Here is an 18,218-nt window from a genome sequence, read left to right as displayed (position 1 = left end):
ATTTCCTGAAATAAACGTGATTCTACTCAACGGGAATCGATGATTAAAGTGAGTCACAAGCGTGTAAACTAAATCAAAGAGACACGGTGCATTCACTTGGGCAATAAAGAGAGAGAAAAAAATTTACTTGCATTGCGGACTTTAATCACGCATTAAGGAAGAATTGCCAGCTGTTTTAAACTGTTTTCAATACGATGTCGCCCATCCTCAGGCCAACCGTGCTCTTGACGTAAACAATTAGCCAAACGGAACCTGAGTGATGACAAACCCTTGAGCTGATCACAGACTTTCGAGTCCATTGTCGGAGATAAACCTTTATCGCCTGGACGACTTGACCTAGCCGGAGAACGGAAGAATCTCATGTTGTGAGATGATCACCTTTTCAGACCATCGAAAGGCATTCGATGAAGAATTTAACTTAAGGTTATCTTTTCAACATTTTGAAGTGAGATCCTCTTCATACGGCAATTCCATCTAAGCATAACTAATTAACCCTCTGGCTCAAAGTTGCCCCAAATTTTTTGAGACTCCGAAAAAGGTTAATTTTATTAATTCTCGCAGGGCATCCAAGTGGTCGTGCCCGTGGTTGCCTAGAGGCAGCGTCAAGAAAGCACCTTGTATTCAGCCCAGGTGAAAAGAAATTAGTATTATTGGTATAAAATGGTATGCATAAAACAATAAGAACACGTTTTACTACAAAGAAACGATTTGAACAATTTACATAAAAATATAACAATCGATACGAGTTGCAGTCGTGGAGAACAGCCAGATTGGCGCCAAAGAAATCAGTGTTGTCAATACAGGAACAGGAAAATAGATGGGGTAAAACCTAACCTCTCGGTATTTCCTACTAACTTTTTAGCAAAATCGCTATGGTTGGTGTTCCTCTAATCCAAAATTGGCCTCGTAAAGGGTTAATTTATAAACTGGATCTGAACAATCTGTTAGAAAAATATAAGAATCAATACGAGTTGCAGTCGAAGTGATAAGCCATGATTGAAAGTCCAAGGTGGTGATTTTAGATTGGGGCCAAACAATTCACTGTTGTCAACATGGGCTACACTGCAGGGACTACACACCTCCCTCGAACATTAAACAAAATTGCTAAAGTTGTTGTCGCTCTAACGCAACATTAGGCCAGAAAGGGTTAATTTAGAAAATGAATTTGAACAATCTGCTTACAAAATTTAAGAATTGAAATTAAAAAATGAGATTTTAGATTGTCGCCAAAAATTCAGTGTTGCCAATATACGGGCAGAAACATTGTAGGAACAACACTGCTCTAGTCCTAAACTCACGGGTTTAGCTAACCTAATAAAATTACTAAAATTAGTGTTATCCTGACGCAAGTTTGATAAAAAAAGGGTTAAACATTTTGCCGTCTCGTTAAGACCCACGGCGGTGAAATGCATTATGGGAAACAAGAAGGATGGGTAACCTGAAAAAACCTAATTTCAGGTTCATCATCGTGAAAATCTTACGAGTACTGAAATCTAAATTTTGGTAATTTCTTTGAATGATACGAGGCTAAATCTTTCGAAACGTCTATTTTTTCCTCTCCCCACGGGAAATCGGCCCAAGGCGCAAGTCGAATCGGGGACTAATAATAATAAAAGGGGGGAAACTGTGAAAGACGGTTTATTAGAAGGAGAAAACAGATGAGGTATAGGAAGAGAATTAGTGGGAGGTGTTTTCATTTGGTGTGACAGACGGTATAACATTAATTTGACTAGTAGACGTGGAATCGAGTAGCCCGGTGAAGATAAACGGACAAGAATTAATGATGTTTGTGGAATTCATTAGAGGGGTTAGAACGCGAATGGAATGGTACGCGAATGCCAATGTTAGTTTTTCAGGGGATGTTCATCAGTGAAAACGTGTGGATAACTAATGACTTTAAAGGAGAGAAGGGATGAAAACCGGGGAAGAGGGGGATGAACGAGGGCCGCTCACACATTCTCAATTACTGGAACACCCCATCATCAAGCCCTCCTTCACCGCGGAGACGAACCACCCCTAGTCGTCGTTAAAATAGTCGAACAACGATACCATCAATTGTGCAACGGGAGGTGCGACTTGTCAATATCCGGAAGACAGTATTATCGTTGGAATGTTATCAAATCATGAGGGCATCATTAACAACTCGCCATGTGACGCCAAATTCATTGATTTGGAAACAATCAATCACCCGGTCTAATTAAAAAAGAAAATTGTCGAGCCGGTGAAAGATCCATCCTTCTTTCACCCTTCTCTTTAACCCTTTAGGCCTAACGTTGTCTTAGAGCAAGACGAACTTTAGCAGTTTTGTTAAAAGTTAGCGGGAAATCCCGTTTAGATTGGCGCCCAATAAATCAGAGTTGCCAATAGAAAGAGAGCAGGGACAACACTGCGCCCACCCTAAATTTGCGGGATTTCCTGCTAACCTTAAATTGCTAATGTTGGCGTTGCTCTGAAGCAACTTTCGGCATGAAAGGGTTAAATTATAAAACTGAATATGAATATTTTTACATGAGAGCGAATATAACAATCGAAACAAGATGCTGTGGTAGGGTGAAGAGCCAGTTGGAGAATTTAGATTGGCGCCAGGAAATTCAGTGTTGACAATAAATGGGATGTAACACTGGAAAAAAAAACACTCCACCCGATCTAACTCATGGGATTAGCTAAGCTTGAGCAAATTTGTTACATTTGTTATTGCCCCGAAGCAACTTTGGGCATGAAAGGTTTAACCCTTAAAACCAGACAAGATTAGAAAAACTACACTCGTCAAGGACAAGCCTCATGGATGACCGTACTTAATCCGTTTCTGACACGACTTTACGAGATTCTTTAATCTCAAAACTCAAAAGGAAAATCAGTGACGAGAAGCGGAAGGGTTCCGTGTTCGAGTTGTGCGACCTGGTCGTTTGAAGGCCGGCCTAAGAGAAGAGACCGTGAAAAAGAGATTTCGCATGGAGGCACGTGCGGCACCCACATGTACGTTCCTTTCATCTAATGAGGACCAAGTGAGAAAAAAAATCCTCTCTTATAGGTTGAGTAGGGTTCATCCTATTCCTGGAGCGTCCTATATATAGCTGGGCTAGCTGTTCCTGCTCCTAACCTCTCCCAAGATTTTTTCCCCTTGCCGAAGGGAGGCAGAATAAATATTGTACTCCGATGTCCCCTCGAGAACTGAAAGCAGGAACCCTAGAATAAAAGACCTCCGCTGATTTCGATTTGACCTACTAGCCATTTATGATGGAAAAATCTTAACGCTAAGACGTTCCAAAATCGTTATTACATGGAGAATAATTGAGATGACGGCAGCAAGCAATAAGATTCATATCGCTGATGGAACCAAAAAATCCACGACGTCGACAAGCAGTAACTATATATTACAAGATGACTAAGTTTCTCATAATTGTAATTTGAACGTTACCGGTCATCTTTGTCTGCCTCTATCTTTGGGTTTCACGCAAAACTGATTTGTTTGCCGCCAATCTAAAACCTTCATCTTGGAACCTTCAATCCCTAGTCAGCGATTAATGAACAATTTGCTTGCAGATGAAATTTGTTTAAGCCGATTTATGAATGAACCCTTTGTTGGCGATGTTGGCTCAGAACAACACCTAAAGTAACAATATTGTTGAAGGTTAACGGGAAAGCGATTAGGTTTCGTGGTGCGATTGACCAAATAAATTCTTTTCAATTTAATTAATCTTTAAGTAAGGAATTGGTTGAGATGGTTGAGAAAGAATTTATTTGGTCAATCGGACCACGAAACTTAATCGATTTAATAAGCAAAATGAAGTATACTTCACTGAAGCTCTCCTTGGCCATTTCATTTGTCGCCGAGAATCGAATAGATTACACGACATTTGAAAAATGTCAAAAAGGAGGGAAGATTCAAAAGTTGAGGTTGAGATGGGAAGTTGGTGTCGAGTGGATCGAAGTCACGATGACTCAAGTGGTAGAACAGTGGCGTATTAAGCCGAAGATGGCGGGTTCGAATCCCGCTCGTTACACTGACTTTTTTATCTCAATCAATACCTTATTCAAGGGTTAACGGGAAATTTGTTAGTTAAATATAGGGGTGGGGGCACAGTGTTGACTGCAATGTTTTTTTACGTGTATTTGTAAATCTACATCTTAGAATCGCAATCTCCATCTTGGCTCTTCGCTCTCCAATATGGTTGTTCACCACCGATCGATAAAGCAATTGTACCAATTACATTTGAATTAATATATTTTAAATTTATTAGAAAATAAAAACGTAAAGATACAATCCTCACGAAAATGGGTTAGTCAGGGCGGGTGTTGTCCCTGCCAGGTTTCTGCCCATGTATTGGCAACACTGATTTGTTTGGAGCCAGTAAAAAATATCTATCTTGGATTCTTCTGTCTCCAACATGGCTCTTCACCATGTTCGATGGCTATACTTATTTAGCAATCTAGAAATGTTGGCTCAGAACAAACACTTTAGAAATTTTTTAAAAGACGTGATTTCTTTTTTTTGGCGGGGGGTAATAATGTTAATTTTACATTGACTCTGCCCGTGTATTTGCAGCACTGATTTGTTTGGCGCCAGTCAAAAATGTCCATCCTGGAATCTTCAATTATGCCTTTTCATCGCTGCGTCTCGTACAGATTGTTATATTTGTTTAGCAGATTGCTTAAATCCAGTTTATTAATTACCCTTTCTGCCCAGCTTAAACTGGAATTGACAGTTTTCTAGATGAATATGATAATCAGTGGTCGTGTAAACCCAAGTTGGAGTTGGATTCCAAGATGGCGATTTTAGATTGGCTCCAAAAAAATCCGGGTTGTCAATACAGCAACAGAAAAACTGTGCAAATAACACCCCCCCCCTCTAAAATCCCTGGATTACTTGGGAGTGCCGATGAAGAGCTAAGTTGGAAATTGTAGATTGCAAGATTGGCGCCAAACAAAACAGTGTTGCCAATGCCTGGGCATAAAAACGACGCCTCCCTACATTCACGGCACGCAACACTGACAGATAAGGGCTTGTGAATGTCTTGTCTTTTAAGGCCAAGACCTATTGTATAACCCCAAAAATATTTAATTGTTTTCTTCATTTAAACCTCAATAACAGTGAGAGCCATATTTAAAAAAAAAAGTTTATTTGTAGCCTGCAGTTTCCAAACTAGTTTGAGTAAAACACACCAATAAATTTTGATATAATTGTGACATTCGGTCGGATGAACATCTTAGATCTGGTAAAGCATCTCGGAGTATATCCGGTCTGTGTCAGGCAGTATGAAATCCGAATTTTGTGAATTTTGATGTCACTTGTTAGATTCGGTCTTATTGAAGAAAAAAAAATCGAAAACACCTCCATGCTTGTTTCTCTTGCGAGATCGATCAACTCGGTTTTGCCGGATGTTTTAAATTGGGGTTGGGACTTTGAAGACGGTAACATCCTGCCTGATCTTTATTAACGTATTTTCTCTTGCACCATTGTTGCCTCTTTCTCTCTATTTTACATTTTCAGATGCCCAAGATTATTACCCAGATTGCGATCTCTTTCTTGGAAAATGGCTAATTCGTCTCTTCTTATTCAACTGTTTTTTTTTCGTTCCGCTAAAGCCTGGGCTTGTTTTGTTTTCATATCGCGCATTGTCTAATTGTGTATCAATACGTTTAACATGCCGTCACGAACGCAAACATTCTCAGCTTAAAAGAAAAAAAAATATCAAAAGCTATTTCACTCTTTGTAAATATTGTTCTTGTTTCTTTCTGCACTAACATTATGCATCACTTATTTATTAAGTAACTCTATATTTACATTCTCAAATGCCATCCGGTAGGGCAATTTCTTAAATACGTTTTGACAACCTCCCTCGTCCGAGTCTCAAAATTCTTTATGCTCAATCGGATCCTCTTGCAGCAATAAATGCGATCTAATTTTGGAAATTGGCTAATTAGTTCAAATTAGTTATTAATTTGACCAATGTTGGAAAGTATTCCTTGCTTTCTAATGAGAAATAATTGGGGCCCGTTACAGTCCCCTATTGAATTAAGGGCATGCGGCGGCTTCACTTTCGTGATTTCAGGTGTTTCCTGGGAGCCGGTCGAGAATCGGACGACGCCATGGAGCCCACGGGCAAAAATCCCATTCTCTTCTAATCATAAGTCATTTTCACCTTCCTCTGTCTATTTTTATCAGTCCGAGACAAACGATACAAGCCGAAGAAGCTGAACAAACCGGGTTCTGTTCGTCTATGTTCATTGAGTGGGCCTCCCGTCGAAAATTTTGAAAACTTAGAAGTTGAAAAGCTTATACATTAAAAGAAATTTGTATAGGATATTTACAAAAGTATGAAGATTCTAAATGGGGATTTAGATTGGCGCCAAAGTAATTAGTGTTGCGAACACCGGGCAGAAAAGCTGCAGGGGCAACACTGCGCCGGACCCTGATTCTATGGGATTTCGTGCTAACCTTGAATAAAATTGGTAATGTTGTTCCCGCCAAAAATGGGGCAAAAAAAGGGTTAAAATATATCAATGCATATGAGTTGCAGTCATGGAGATAAGCCATGGTCCAAGTCTAAATTCTAACAAAATTGCCTAAACCATTAGGCAAAAAAGGTATTATACAGTAAAATATGTATAATATAAAATTGGTGATGGTGGCGTATATTATAAGTGAGGTGCAGTTGTGGTGATGATATATGTTGGAGATTGAAATTTCCAAGATGAAGATGTTAGATCGATTACCCAAAGTTTCAATTCAGGGGCAACACTGCACCCAACCCCAACTCCACGGAATTTATCGCGAACCTTTAACAAAATTGGTAAAGTTGTTATTCTGAACCAAAATTGGCCAAGAAAAGGTTCAAATATGGCAATCGATACGAGATGCAGTTATTGTGAAGAGACATATCTGAAATTTTAGATTCATGCCAAAAAATCAATGTGGCTAATACAGGGGCAGAAGCATTGCAGGGGCGACCCTGCACCAACCCTAACTTCACGGGATTTCTCGCTAACATTCAACAAAATTTTGAAAGGTTGTGTTGCTTCGAGTTGAATATTTCCATCCGGGAATCTTCAATATTCAATATTCATTTCCACCTTGTTAAAATCAAGTTTATAAATGCCCTATTTAGCTCCCCGTTGGCTCAGAACGGCATTATCAAGTTTAAGATTGCACTGAAGTCGGTGAGGTTAAGTTGAACGCAGTGTTGTACATGTATTGTTTTTGCCCGTGTATTGGCAACACTGATTCCTTGGCGCCAATCGAAATTTTCCCTCTTGGAATCTTCATTCTCCAACTTTAGAAAGAGAAAGAGCAACTCCTTACCCGCACTACATCTCTTATTAATACCAAATTGTTATATTGGCTTAACAGATTGTTAATATCCTTTTTATAATCAACCCTTTCTGGCCCAGTGTTGGCGAAGAGCAAACATTAGCAATTTTGTTAAAGGTTAGCGGTAAATCACATTAGTTTATGGAAGCCTCATTAGTTCCTGCAGTGTTTATGGTGTTTTGGCTCCTTCAATCCTAGTAGTTTTTCGTAATTGTTTTATAGTTTTCTCATTGATTTTTTAAATCTATATTTTCATATTTCTATATATTCTATCAGAACCAATGGAGTAACGGAAATGAAGGAAAATAATATTTTGTAGGTTGCTGTTACAAAAAGAGGGGGAGGGGGTTCTTAGCCAATAACCATATTTTCAAAGTGTTTTCTGTCATTGTTACGTCAGTTCCATTTTAGGACTTTACATATTCCTATAATGCACGCTCTCCGATTTCAGTCAGTTGATTTCTTTCGAAATAACATCGACTTGGCGCGCAATAGAGCGTTAAAAAAATAATTTTGCACATTTTATTATCGTATGCTTACAACACATAATTTCAAGGAGGATGTTTATGTGGTTTTAGCTTTCTTTATGTGCGTGCGTTTAAAATGCATATTTTCTCTTATCTTTCCGTTGACTCGGTACAGCGTATAATAAAAACCGTAAGGCTTTTTCCCCCCTTCGCATTGGGGAAATATTTATCACTGGAAATATTCTATAGATATCTCGTTATGTGTTTTTCCTTGTATAATACTATATTAGGTTTGGGGACAGATAATATTAGAAAAGGAATGCGTGAGTAGGAGTCACGCGAGATACCCGGCTAATATTTATATTAACTAAGAATTAAATTTATTTCGAAATTGGAGATAGAGAAAAAGTGAGAGAGAGGGAGATAGGACTGTTTGAGGCAGGGGCAATTTCCAGGCTAAATGGAAACAATTATTAGTTTTGGAGGAGTGGTGTTATTATAGGAAGGTTCCGTGACCGATAATTATATAGCCAGGTTACAATAAAAATTTTCAAATTATATCTTGTGACTGTTGGATTATCGCGGCGGCGGTGTGGAGGGGGGCAGGGATCTTCGGAGAATAATCCCACAAAAAGGCGACGCGGAGTGTTGGGGCCGGAGAACTATTACAGATAATCAAGGGTGTCGAGAGTCCTTTCGATTTTGTACTCCCGCAGCAATCAGGTTGTATTAGCGGACAAAAAACATACAACAACCGACAGCTTATATTCGTTGTTTATCCGGCTAAACAATAAAAAACCGCCCGTGCTCAAAATTTTCAAATATTGTTAATAATAAACGATAAAAAGTTGATTAAATGGCACCCTAGAATTTGGGGGGAGGGTTAACCTAACCTCAGTGATTTATTTGGTAGATTTCATATTACCGCGACCAAAATTTGCCACTTACAGTATTGGATCTTAGAGAAACAAAAAGGTTTAATTATTTCTTCCCCAAAATCGTTTGGGCAAGAAAAGTGAAACCAAATTGGACAATTTGGTTAAAAATTAGCGTGAAGTCCAGTCAGTTTAGGGTGAGCGAGCTTGTCCCTGCTTGGTTTTCGTGTATTGGCAACACTGATTTCTTTGGCGCCAATATAAATTTTTCATCTTGGAAATTTTATTCTGCCACTTGACTCTTCACCAACATTGCATTGTCGCATTTGCCTAGCACATCCGTGATTTGAGGGGGCGAACTATTGTTACTACACTTTTTCTCCTCGTGTATTGGCAACATTGATTTCTTTGGCGCCAATCAAAAATCTCCAACCTAGCAGGTTTCTATTATATTGCAGCATTTTCTTATTTTTTATTTATATTGTTGTCAACTGTTATAAATATTGTATAAGAGTCATCCTTCAGAATTTGTTTAATGCTGGTTTGATATAAGTTTTTCTTTTCTACTCTTATATTTATCTTGCTAACTACTTTTCATGGTATAAATACTCTTAACTGGACTCCCTTAGGCATAGGATTAATCAAATCTATATTGTAATTCGTGTAAAGTGTATTCATTAGTAGTAGTGTTGTAAACGGCATGGAAATTTAAGATAGTTTTTGCTGAAGGTTATTACCTCCAATATGTTTTTGAATGAAATTAATTAAAGCAGTAGTTTAATTATTTTTTTCGCTTTTCAGAGCAATGCCGAAATGAGCGAACCGGAGGAGGACGTCAGGGACCCGCCGAGCCTTGTCAAAATTAAACAGGTGAGGGAACGAAATTTCTCCCTCCGGGAGGCGAGTCGTATGGAAAAATAGCCTTTCAGGGCTTCTTCATTTCAGAGGGAAATCTGTATAAATTACCTTTTGTACAGAGCGAGAACGGGCATTATATAGGAGCTGGGAGGCACAATGGACTCATTTTCCTATCCTTATTAGTATTCAGTCCTTAGATTCGACTCCATTGATAGTGATACACTCAACTCAGTTGTCTCCTTTGGAATATAAAAGTCAAAGAGACGGTTATCGAAATAATGCGAAACTTCGAGGCCCAAAGGACTTAAATCAAATCTTCTTTTCTTGTTTTTTACATTTGGCACCTAATGTCAATATGTCAATATTTCACCGAATCAAACGTGGAAAAAGTCTCGTTTTTTTGTGGATGGTGTTGGATGAATAAATGAACAGCAGTTGCACCACCAAGTGTGTTGTTGAGAAAAATGCGCGCAGATATTCAAAACTTACAGACCCCAGTGGACCACCAAACTCACTCAAACGAAAAACAGGTATTAGCTCTAGTTTGAAGAATCCAAGATAGATTTTAGATTGGGACCAAACAAATCAGTGCTGCAACACACGGGTACAAAATCTGTCACACTGCTTGCCCGGCTTAAACTTGCTTAAAATATAAGTGTTACGAGATGTGCTGGTGAAGAGCCACGTTGAAGATTGAAGTTCCAAGATGGAGATTTAGATTAGAGCCAAACAAATCATTGTTGCCAATACATAGGCAGAAAAGCTGTATGAACAACACTGCGCCCCTCCTATATTCACGAAATTTAACGCAAACTTTTAACAATAATTGCTCAAGTTGGTGTTCACTAAGCCAACATTGGGTCACAAAGGGTTATTTTATAAATTGGATTTTAGGAAGGTGGGGTGAAGAGCCATGGTGGAGATTGAAGATTCCAAGTGGGAGATTTGAGATTGTTTCAAAAGAAGTCAGCGTGTGTCAAATGTGTAGGAACAATACTGCCCCGACTAATTCTCACGGGATTTAACGCTCACCTTAAAAAAAAAATTGTTGTTACTCTGAACCGACATCAAGCCAGAAAGAGTTAATTTAAAAACCGGATTTTAAAAATTCGCTTACCAAATATACCAAATGATACAAGATGTAATGCTGGGGAAGAGCCAAGTGGGTGATTGAAGATTCCAAGATGGAGGTTATAGATTACCGCCAAACTAATCAGTGTAGCCAATACGCGTACAAAAACATTGCAGGGACAACACTACGCCCGCGCTAATGTCTCAGTTGGTATCTCACCGAATTCAACTGAGAGGAAGTCCGGTGTTTTCGTGAGGATAATATCTTTAAGTTTTTCTTTTCTTTAATGAGACTCCACCTAGGTAAAATTTGTTGTGAGGTTTCTTCTTAGGGTCTGCGGATTGATGAACCTTGTCGTTTTTGGTCCGACAGTTTCATCGTTTGAAAATCTATACGGGGATGTTGTAATCGCCGTACGGAATAATAGTTCACGTTGATTGTTTTCCTCGTTTTGATCGTAATACACTTGGAACGAATCGACTTTTGTTTGCGCTTTTAAGTGCTTCCCGGTCGGCCGCCGTTCTTCTAATCCCTTTTCGATCGATTCGTTTAATCGTTGAAAAGCTAACGCTTTTTATTACGATTTAGATTGACCGTTTACTCTTTCCCGTTATCCGCTTTCTAAATCTTTTTACTCCGCCTTGGTAAAATTTTGGAAGTTTGGAAAGTTCGCTGTATTTGTATCGATTGAATCTTTTTCCTTGTCATTTCGTTCTTATACTACAAGTATTACATTATGTTCTTATGTTACATTGCTGTATTTTTTCCAGGGAGTCAATAGACGAAAAATAAATTAGTTAAAGTGTTTTCTCGATTTTTTCCCCAAAACGCCTGCCCTCAGGAGCAAATTACTACTCCCGGCTATCTTTTTGGCTCCCGTTTAATAAAAGAGGTACCGTAGCCGTTTTACCTGGCTTCTGTGATCTATGGGACGGAGGTGCCTAAATGGTCGAGACCATTCACCAGCACTTGTTTACGATTCCGGGCTCCTTTTTTCCACCTTGGCGTTTCTTTAACGCCGTCTCGGCAACGCCCCAAACACTCGACACCAATTATTAATTGGAATCACCAACAAATTACTGGACGCGAGGTCACAGGGGCAGTATTATCAAGTGTACGATTCGTTTGATCAAACTATTGCGACGCGTGGGGTATGTGAAGTAGCAGAAACCTATTGCCTGTTTAAAGATACACCTTTATCATAAAACGATTGTTGCCCATCAATTCTGTTAAGAAACTAATATAATTAAAATTAATTTGGTGTTAGATAATAACAAGGGTTATAAAGAAAAGAAAAGGCACGATTGAAGATTCCAAGAGGGAGATTTTTGTTTCGCGCCAAAGAAATCAGTGTTTCCAATACACGGGCTGGAAAATACAAGGGCAACACTGCCACGCCGTATAGGTGGTCCTCCATGAGATTTTCCTGTTAACCCTGAACAAAATGGATAAAATTGGGGTTACTACATACAACATTGGGCCAGAAAGGGTTAATTTATAAACAGGACGACTTTTCTCTGGACGTTAAACGTTGATGATGCCTTAAAATATAAAACGGCCTACTTTTCCAATATTCCCGAATCCAACTGCACCCGTCCGGGTAATAGAACTAAACTATAAATATTTCCAGGGAATCGAAAAGTGATCACGGCTCAATGTTTGTTCTAATCAGTATGTTCTAATCACTTGTCAAATTATAAAGAGAGTGCGAAATAATCCTCTCCTTTGATTTTCCAGTTTCAACGAGGACAGAATCAACACCTAGTCTCAAACGAGAAAAGAGCGGGTTTTGTCTCGATATGAGTACAAATATATTAGTCCTCCTTTATTGTTCTGTTTTGAAGAGGCCAGAGCACGGTTGTTTTTAGATAGATTCATTCCTTGATCACTGTCAGGCTGAAATTAATACACGACAGGAGGAAGCAAATACAAGAGGGAGATAAAACCAAACGTCTATATCATGGATTGTATATTGGCCACCATTTTCATGTTTACTGAAACAGTACAAATAATTTAAAACAAAATGGCTATTGTTTGTTCCTCTTAGGATTAATAATTAAGCCAGAAAGGGATAAACTGGAAATAGATGACAAATTATAACCAATCGGTACGAGATGCAGCGGTAGTGAAACTCATTTTGGAGAAGAGATTTCTATATTGAGACTTTAGATCAGGTCTAAATAAATCAGTGTTGCCAATACACGGACAGAATTGCAGGAACAACATTGCGCCATTTTTAATCTCATTGGACTTCCCGCACATCTTTGGCCAAATTACAATTGCTAGACTCTAAGATGGATATTTTTACCGCCGAATAAATCAGTGTTGCGAATACATGAGCAGAAAAACTGCTGGGGCAACAATACACCAAGCCATAAATTCACGCGGTTTCCCCTGTTATTTTCAACAAATTGCTAATTGCCCTTCTGAACCAACATTGAAGAAGAAAGAAAGGGTTAATTTATAAACTGTATTTGAACAGTCTGCTAGAGGAATTACAACATCGATAGGAGATGATGTGGTGCAGAAGAGCCATATTGGAAAGCGAAGATTCCAAGATGGTGATTTTAGATTGGCGCCAAATAAATCAATGTTGCCAATTGCAAAAATACAGCAGGGACAACATTGCGTCCGTCCTAAACTCACGGGATTAGATGAATCTTTAGCAAATTTGTTAACTTTGGTGTTGTCGTGAGGCTTGAACTTAGGGCAAGAAAGGGTTAAATCTTTTTCCGTCCCCTTTATGACATATAGCGAAATGCCGAAATTCTTAAGAGAACGGTTAAATCTCGTCCTCGATTTTTGGCATTGACAGAACAGTCTGAAATATAATTTTCTGTGTCTTTCCACTGATTCTTCCACCGTCCGTTTTCCTATTCTTTTATTCACTATGCGGGAGGGGCTGGATTACACTCGACTACCTGCAGGGTGAGGCCCGACTGTCGCCTACCCCCGGGCCGCACACGGGGACTCCTGCCACTCGAAACAGTCCCGTCCTGGAATTGCGTCACGGGATTGAATTAGATCGGAATGCCTAATTGGGTCTTTTATTTTCTCCGCCGGCGAGTCCGTTCTGGTGGCTTTCTTCATTCATATGATTCATTCTTAGAAACTCTGGATTCAGTCGATTATTAACTTTTTTCCCCCCTGCCCTCTCTCGTCTAATTTTCGACATGCAACCCGGATAACGATGCCGTGCGGGCCGAGATTGAATTCAATATTTTCACATCCTCGGGATTGACTCGGAATTACTTTCAGGTAAGAAGTGACCAAATATGTCACACACAAAATTGTCATAAAAAATGATGCAATGTTTTGGATTTTTCCCCGAACCCACACAAAATTTTTAAAATTACGATTGGGTATTTCTAACCTAAATGGGAAATGCAGTGGTGGTGGTGAAGAACAATTTTGAAGTTAAATTAAAAACGTGGAAACAACACTGCGCCAAGCCTTAGCCTCTCGTGATTTCTTTCTAACCTTCAAAAAAATCACTAAAGTTGGTGGGGCTGTGAGCCAACATTGAGCCAGAAAGCATTAATTTATAAACTAGGTTTGAGCAATCTGATAGACTAATTTTACTATTCACTTGAGATGCAGTGGTCCTGAAAAGCCGTGTTGGACATTGAAGATTCTAAGATTAATATTTTTGGCGCAAAATAAATCAGTGTTGCGAATACACGAGCAGAAAAAATGCAGGGGCAACATTGATTATTATTTTAAGAATGTTCACATAAGCACTTGTTTTTCTTTTGTTTTCTTCTTTCACACTTTAACCTGGTGGCCAAAATTGTTGGAAAATATCCATCTGACGAACATATATGGCCAATCAGCTCAGTACTGAAAGCAAAAAAAAAAAAATCCATCTGAGGAACGTATTGTCCAATATTTTGGACGGTTCCTGGTTCGACGTTCTTTCTCTCTTCAGACTCGACATTTTTACTTTTCAATTTAAACTGGATTCGATTTGCGTTCCACAGCTGTTTCGAAACGGTCGTAGACGCCCGGATGCCGGGGTAGTTGACTTTCAGTTCAAGTTAAGTGCGAATTAAGTGAAAGTCTACATTTATTATTTGTTATTTTGATTTGAGTCTGAATTCCGAGCTAGGAATTTGCAATCGTTTTACGATTTGTAATGAGTCGTTTTCCAAGAATTGTCTCTTTTATATAAAACTAGTAAACACTCCGCCTTCAAAAAGATCGAACCTATCATGTCTCCTTTTCTCACAATTATAAATTCGTTAAAGTTTTTAAATGATTCATAACAATATAACAATCAAATGAATGTTTTTACCACCCCTGAAACGTCCAGGAAACCGATATAGAAGATTTCGCCAGGTATCGTTCAGGTAGACAGTGATTGACGATCGCCAGACATCACAGATCAAACAAATCGGTTTGATAATGGTGCATAGGTAAAAAAAATCTCTTATAGACCTTCTTCCCATTACAATAAGACATTCACTTTGTTTGTTTTGAATTTTAATTGGTGAAGTCGCCTTTTTACAGAAACGAAAACGTTTAGTTATTTGGGGGATTGCAAGAGAACTTTCACGATGGAGATTTTAGATTGGCGCCAAAAAGTTCAGTGTTGCTAATACACGTACATAAAAACTAGGACAACACTGCCCCCCCCCCCATAATCAAATTGAATAAGCTTTTCTTGTCCAGAGCCAACATTGGGCCATAAAGGGTTAATTTATTAACTGGATTTGACTAATGTTGTTGGAGCAATTTTAGAGTTTGTAGAAAATTCCAAGATGGAGATTTTACATTGACTTTCAGTGCGCCAATACACGGGAACAAACACTGCTTGGATATCCCCCCCCCATTAATATCACCTAACCTAACAAGCTTGCTTAACTTTGGGTTCATCTGAGGTAACATTGGGCGTTAAAGAGTGAATTTAAAAAGAGGATTAAAAAAATTTGTATCTGCTAAACAATAATTATTATAATAATAAATAAGCATTCACAAGATATGCAGTGGGCTGAAAGGCAATTTTGGAAATTGAAGTTTGTAAGATGGGGAATTTCAGTGTTGCCAATTCACGGGCAAAAACACTGCATGGATAACAAGCCCCCTCCCTGAAGTCAATGAATCAAAAATGTCCGCTTCATTTAATAAAATTGCTAAAGCTGGTCTTTCTGAACTAACATCTGGCCAAAAATGATAAATTTATAAATTGGATAAAAAAAAAATTATCCGCTTACACAACCATAACAATCCGAGCCGCAGTTGTGGTGATGAGCTATTTTGAAGATTGAAGATAGAGATGGAGATTTTTAATTTGTGTCAAACTAATCAGTGTTGCCAATACACTGGCACACTGAAGAAACAACACTGCCCCCCACCCCATAAAATCTCGGGATTTCTCACTAACATTTAACAAAATGGCTGAATTTTGTGTTGCTCTGAGTAAGCAATGGACAGCAAGGTTAATTAAATTAACTGAATTAAAATTTTTTTATCTCTTAAACCTATACCAATCTATACGAGATGCAGAGGTAGTGAAGAGCCCCGATTAGTGGTTAAAGATTTTAGATTAGCACACAAAAATTCAGTGTTGCCAACCCACTTGCAGAAAAACTATAAGAACCACACTGCGATCCCCATAACGGGATTTCTCGCTAACCATTAACAAATTTACTAAAGTTGGTGTTGGACTGAGCCAGCATAGGGCCATGTAGGATTAATTAACAACTGGATGGAGACATGAAGACAATCGGCTAGACAAATGTAAGTTTACATACAAGACGAATGAAGAGCGATGATTGATGGTTCCAAGATGGTGATTTTACTATGGCGCCAAACAAATCAGTGTTGCCAATAAATATCAGAATAACCGGAACAACACTGCGCACGCCATAAACTCACGGGATTCCGTACTAACCTTTTACGAAAATTACTAAAGTTGCTATTCCTCTGAGCCAATATCGGGCCAGAAAGGGCTCAAACTTTTTCTGTCTATTTAAGATGTAGATAAATAATGCAAGATGATCGATAAGGATCAAAGGTAGTATACGATAATACAATATTAAAGCGCTTTCTTGTAAGATCCATTGTCTTTCGGATTATGTTATCTTTCGCAGTTTATGTGTTACAAGGTCACTTATGATAAAGAAAGTCAAACTATCAAACTACTTCTAATTCTAATGTTTTTCTTTTGTTACAGGAAAGGGAAGAGTCGAAAATAATGTCGGCACCGCCGGCGATGGTAGCTCCGCCGCCCTTCTCGCTCCCTATAACGTTCCCCTTCCCCCATCCACCCTACCCGCCGACGGCGCCCAACTTCCCGACGAACGTCCATCCACCCTCGTCGGCGTCCTCGCACTCCTCCGAATCCTCCTCCTCGTCCCAACAGACTTGGAGCTTCGAGGAGCAGTTCAAACAGGTCCGTCAGGCAAGTAATTTTCCATTTTTTATTAACCCTCTTTTTATTTCTTATTAACAATGGAGTATTTCCGACACCAAGTCGGAGGGGGCCCGGTCTAATTTCTTTCAACTCCTTTCGCAATTCGCCTGTGCATGTAACGGTTTTTTATTTCTTACAGCTCCTTTGCTTGTATCGTAGAATACAATAATAGAATCGGAAATTTTATTATTTGATCTATATTTTCGGTTTTTCCCCAAGTTCATTCGTTCAGCCCAGGGGAATGCATACTCTGCGCCCTTTCTCCCCAATCAATGATCTACTTCTTTAAAAAAAACATCTAGATTGAGCGGAACCAAGAAACTAGGAAACGTACAATACACCTATGGCTGCAGTGCTTGAGGAATACCAACCCCCCTTTTTTCTAATACTCTCCTCGTCATCATCATCATCATCATCATCATCTAGATATACGTTGATCCCTTTACCAGAAAAAGGGTTCAGGATCTAGAAGCATTGTCCTTTTTTTTTGCTAAGACATATGCTTGTGTCCCTCTACTCTTGTACTGAGGAGACCCAGTTGAGAGTCAGTTTTTCCAAGTAAAACCTCTTTCCATGCAAGAGATCTTTTCATCTCTACTTCTGACCCTAGCTCCAGTTGGGAGTCAGTTTTCCCAACCTAAAACTGCTTGGTTTTGATAGTCACCACGAGCTGTTTGAGTTTGCTCTGTTGGCATGATAGTTCATTCTTTTGCAAGGGCATTTTATTATCCTCTACTTCTGTCCTAAGACCCAGTTGAGAGTCCGTTTTGCCAACCTAAACTGTGTGGTGTTGATATCTACCATTCTCGAGCTGTTTCAGTTTACTCTGACAGCATGATAGCCCCTTCCTTGCAAGGGCGTCTTTTTCTCCTCTACTTCTGGTCTTAGGACCGTCTTAGAACGAGAAGAGTCAGTTTTGCCTACCTAACCTCTTTGGCTTTGATATCCACCATTCAAGAACTGGTTATAATTGCTGCTCTGATGGCTGCCTGATATCTCTTGATTGCGTGGATTTCGTCTTGAAATACATTCCCATTGCTCTAAATGTTTGACTTTGTGACCTTATTTCGTTCCTAGATCGATTTATATCCAAATCGATGTAGGGTTCTTTGCCTTGAAATTACAACGAAAAATAAACAGAAACTTATAAAATTCGAAAATATGAACATAAAAATTACGGTCTGCGATGACTGGCATGCATTTCATATGGCATGTTATA

The 18,218-nt window shown here is 39.0% G+C and overlaps 1 protein-coding gene across 4 annotated transcripts in view; it reads left to right on the top strand.

Moving 5' to 3' along the window:
• Positions 1-18,218, top strand: part of LOC106671103 (protein dead ringer-like) — a 170,912-nt gene that overhangs the window by 26,140 nt on the left and 126,554 nt on the right. For 3 of the 4 annotated variants that reach the window (XM_014401930.2, XM_014401927.2, XM_014401929.2), the window contains 2 exons: positions 9,456-9,524; positions 16,760-16,987. In XM_014401930.2, coding sequence (XP_014257416.1) covers positions 9,456-9,524; positions 16,760-16,987 — 297 coding nt within the window. The remainder of the gene's footprint in view (positions 1-9,455; positions 9,525-16,759; positions 16,988-18,218) is intronic. The other variant, XM_014401928.2, reaches the window with a different exon arrangement.

Source organism: Cimex lectularius, unplaced genomic scaffold, assembly GCF_000648675.2.
Source record: "Cimex lectularius strain Harlan isolate CLEC.00 unplaced genomic scaffold, Clec_2.1 scaffold201, whole genome shotgun sequence".
Lineage (NCBI taxonomy): Eukaryota > Metazoa > Arthropoda > Insecta > Hemiptera > Cimicidae > Cimex > Cimex lectularius.
Note: the sequence above shows the minus strand (reverse complement) of the source record. Positions and strands in the feature narration are given on the sequence as shown.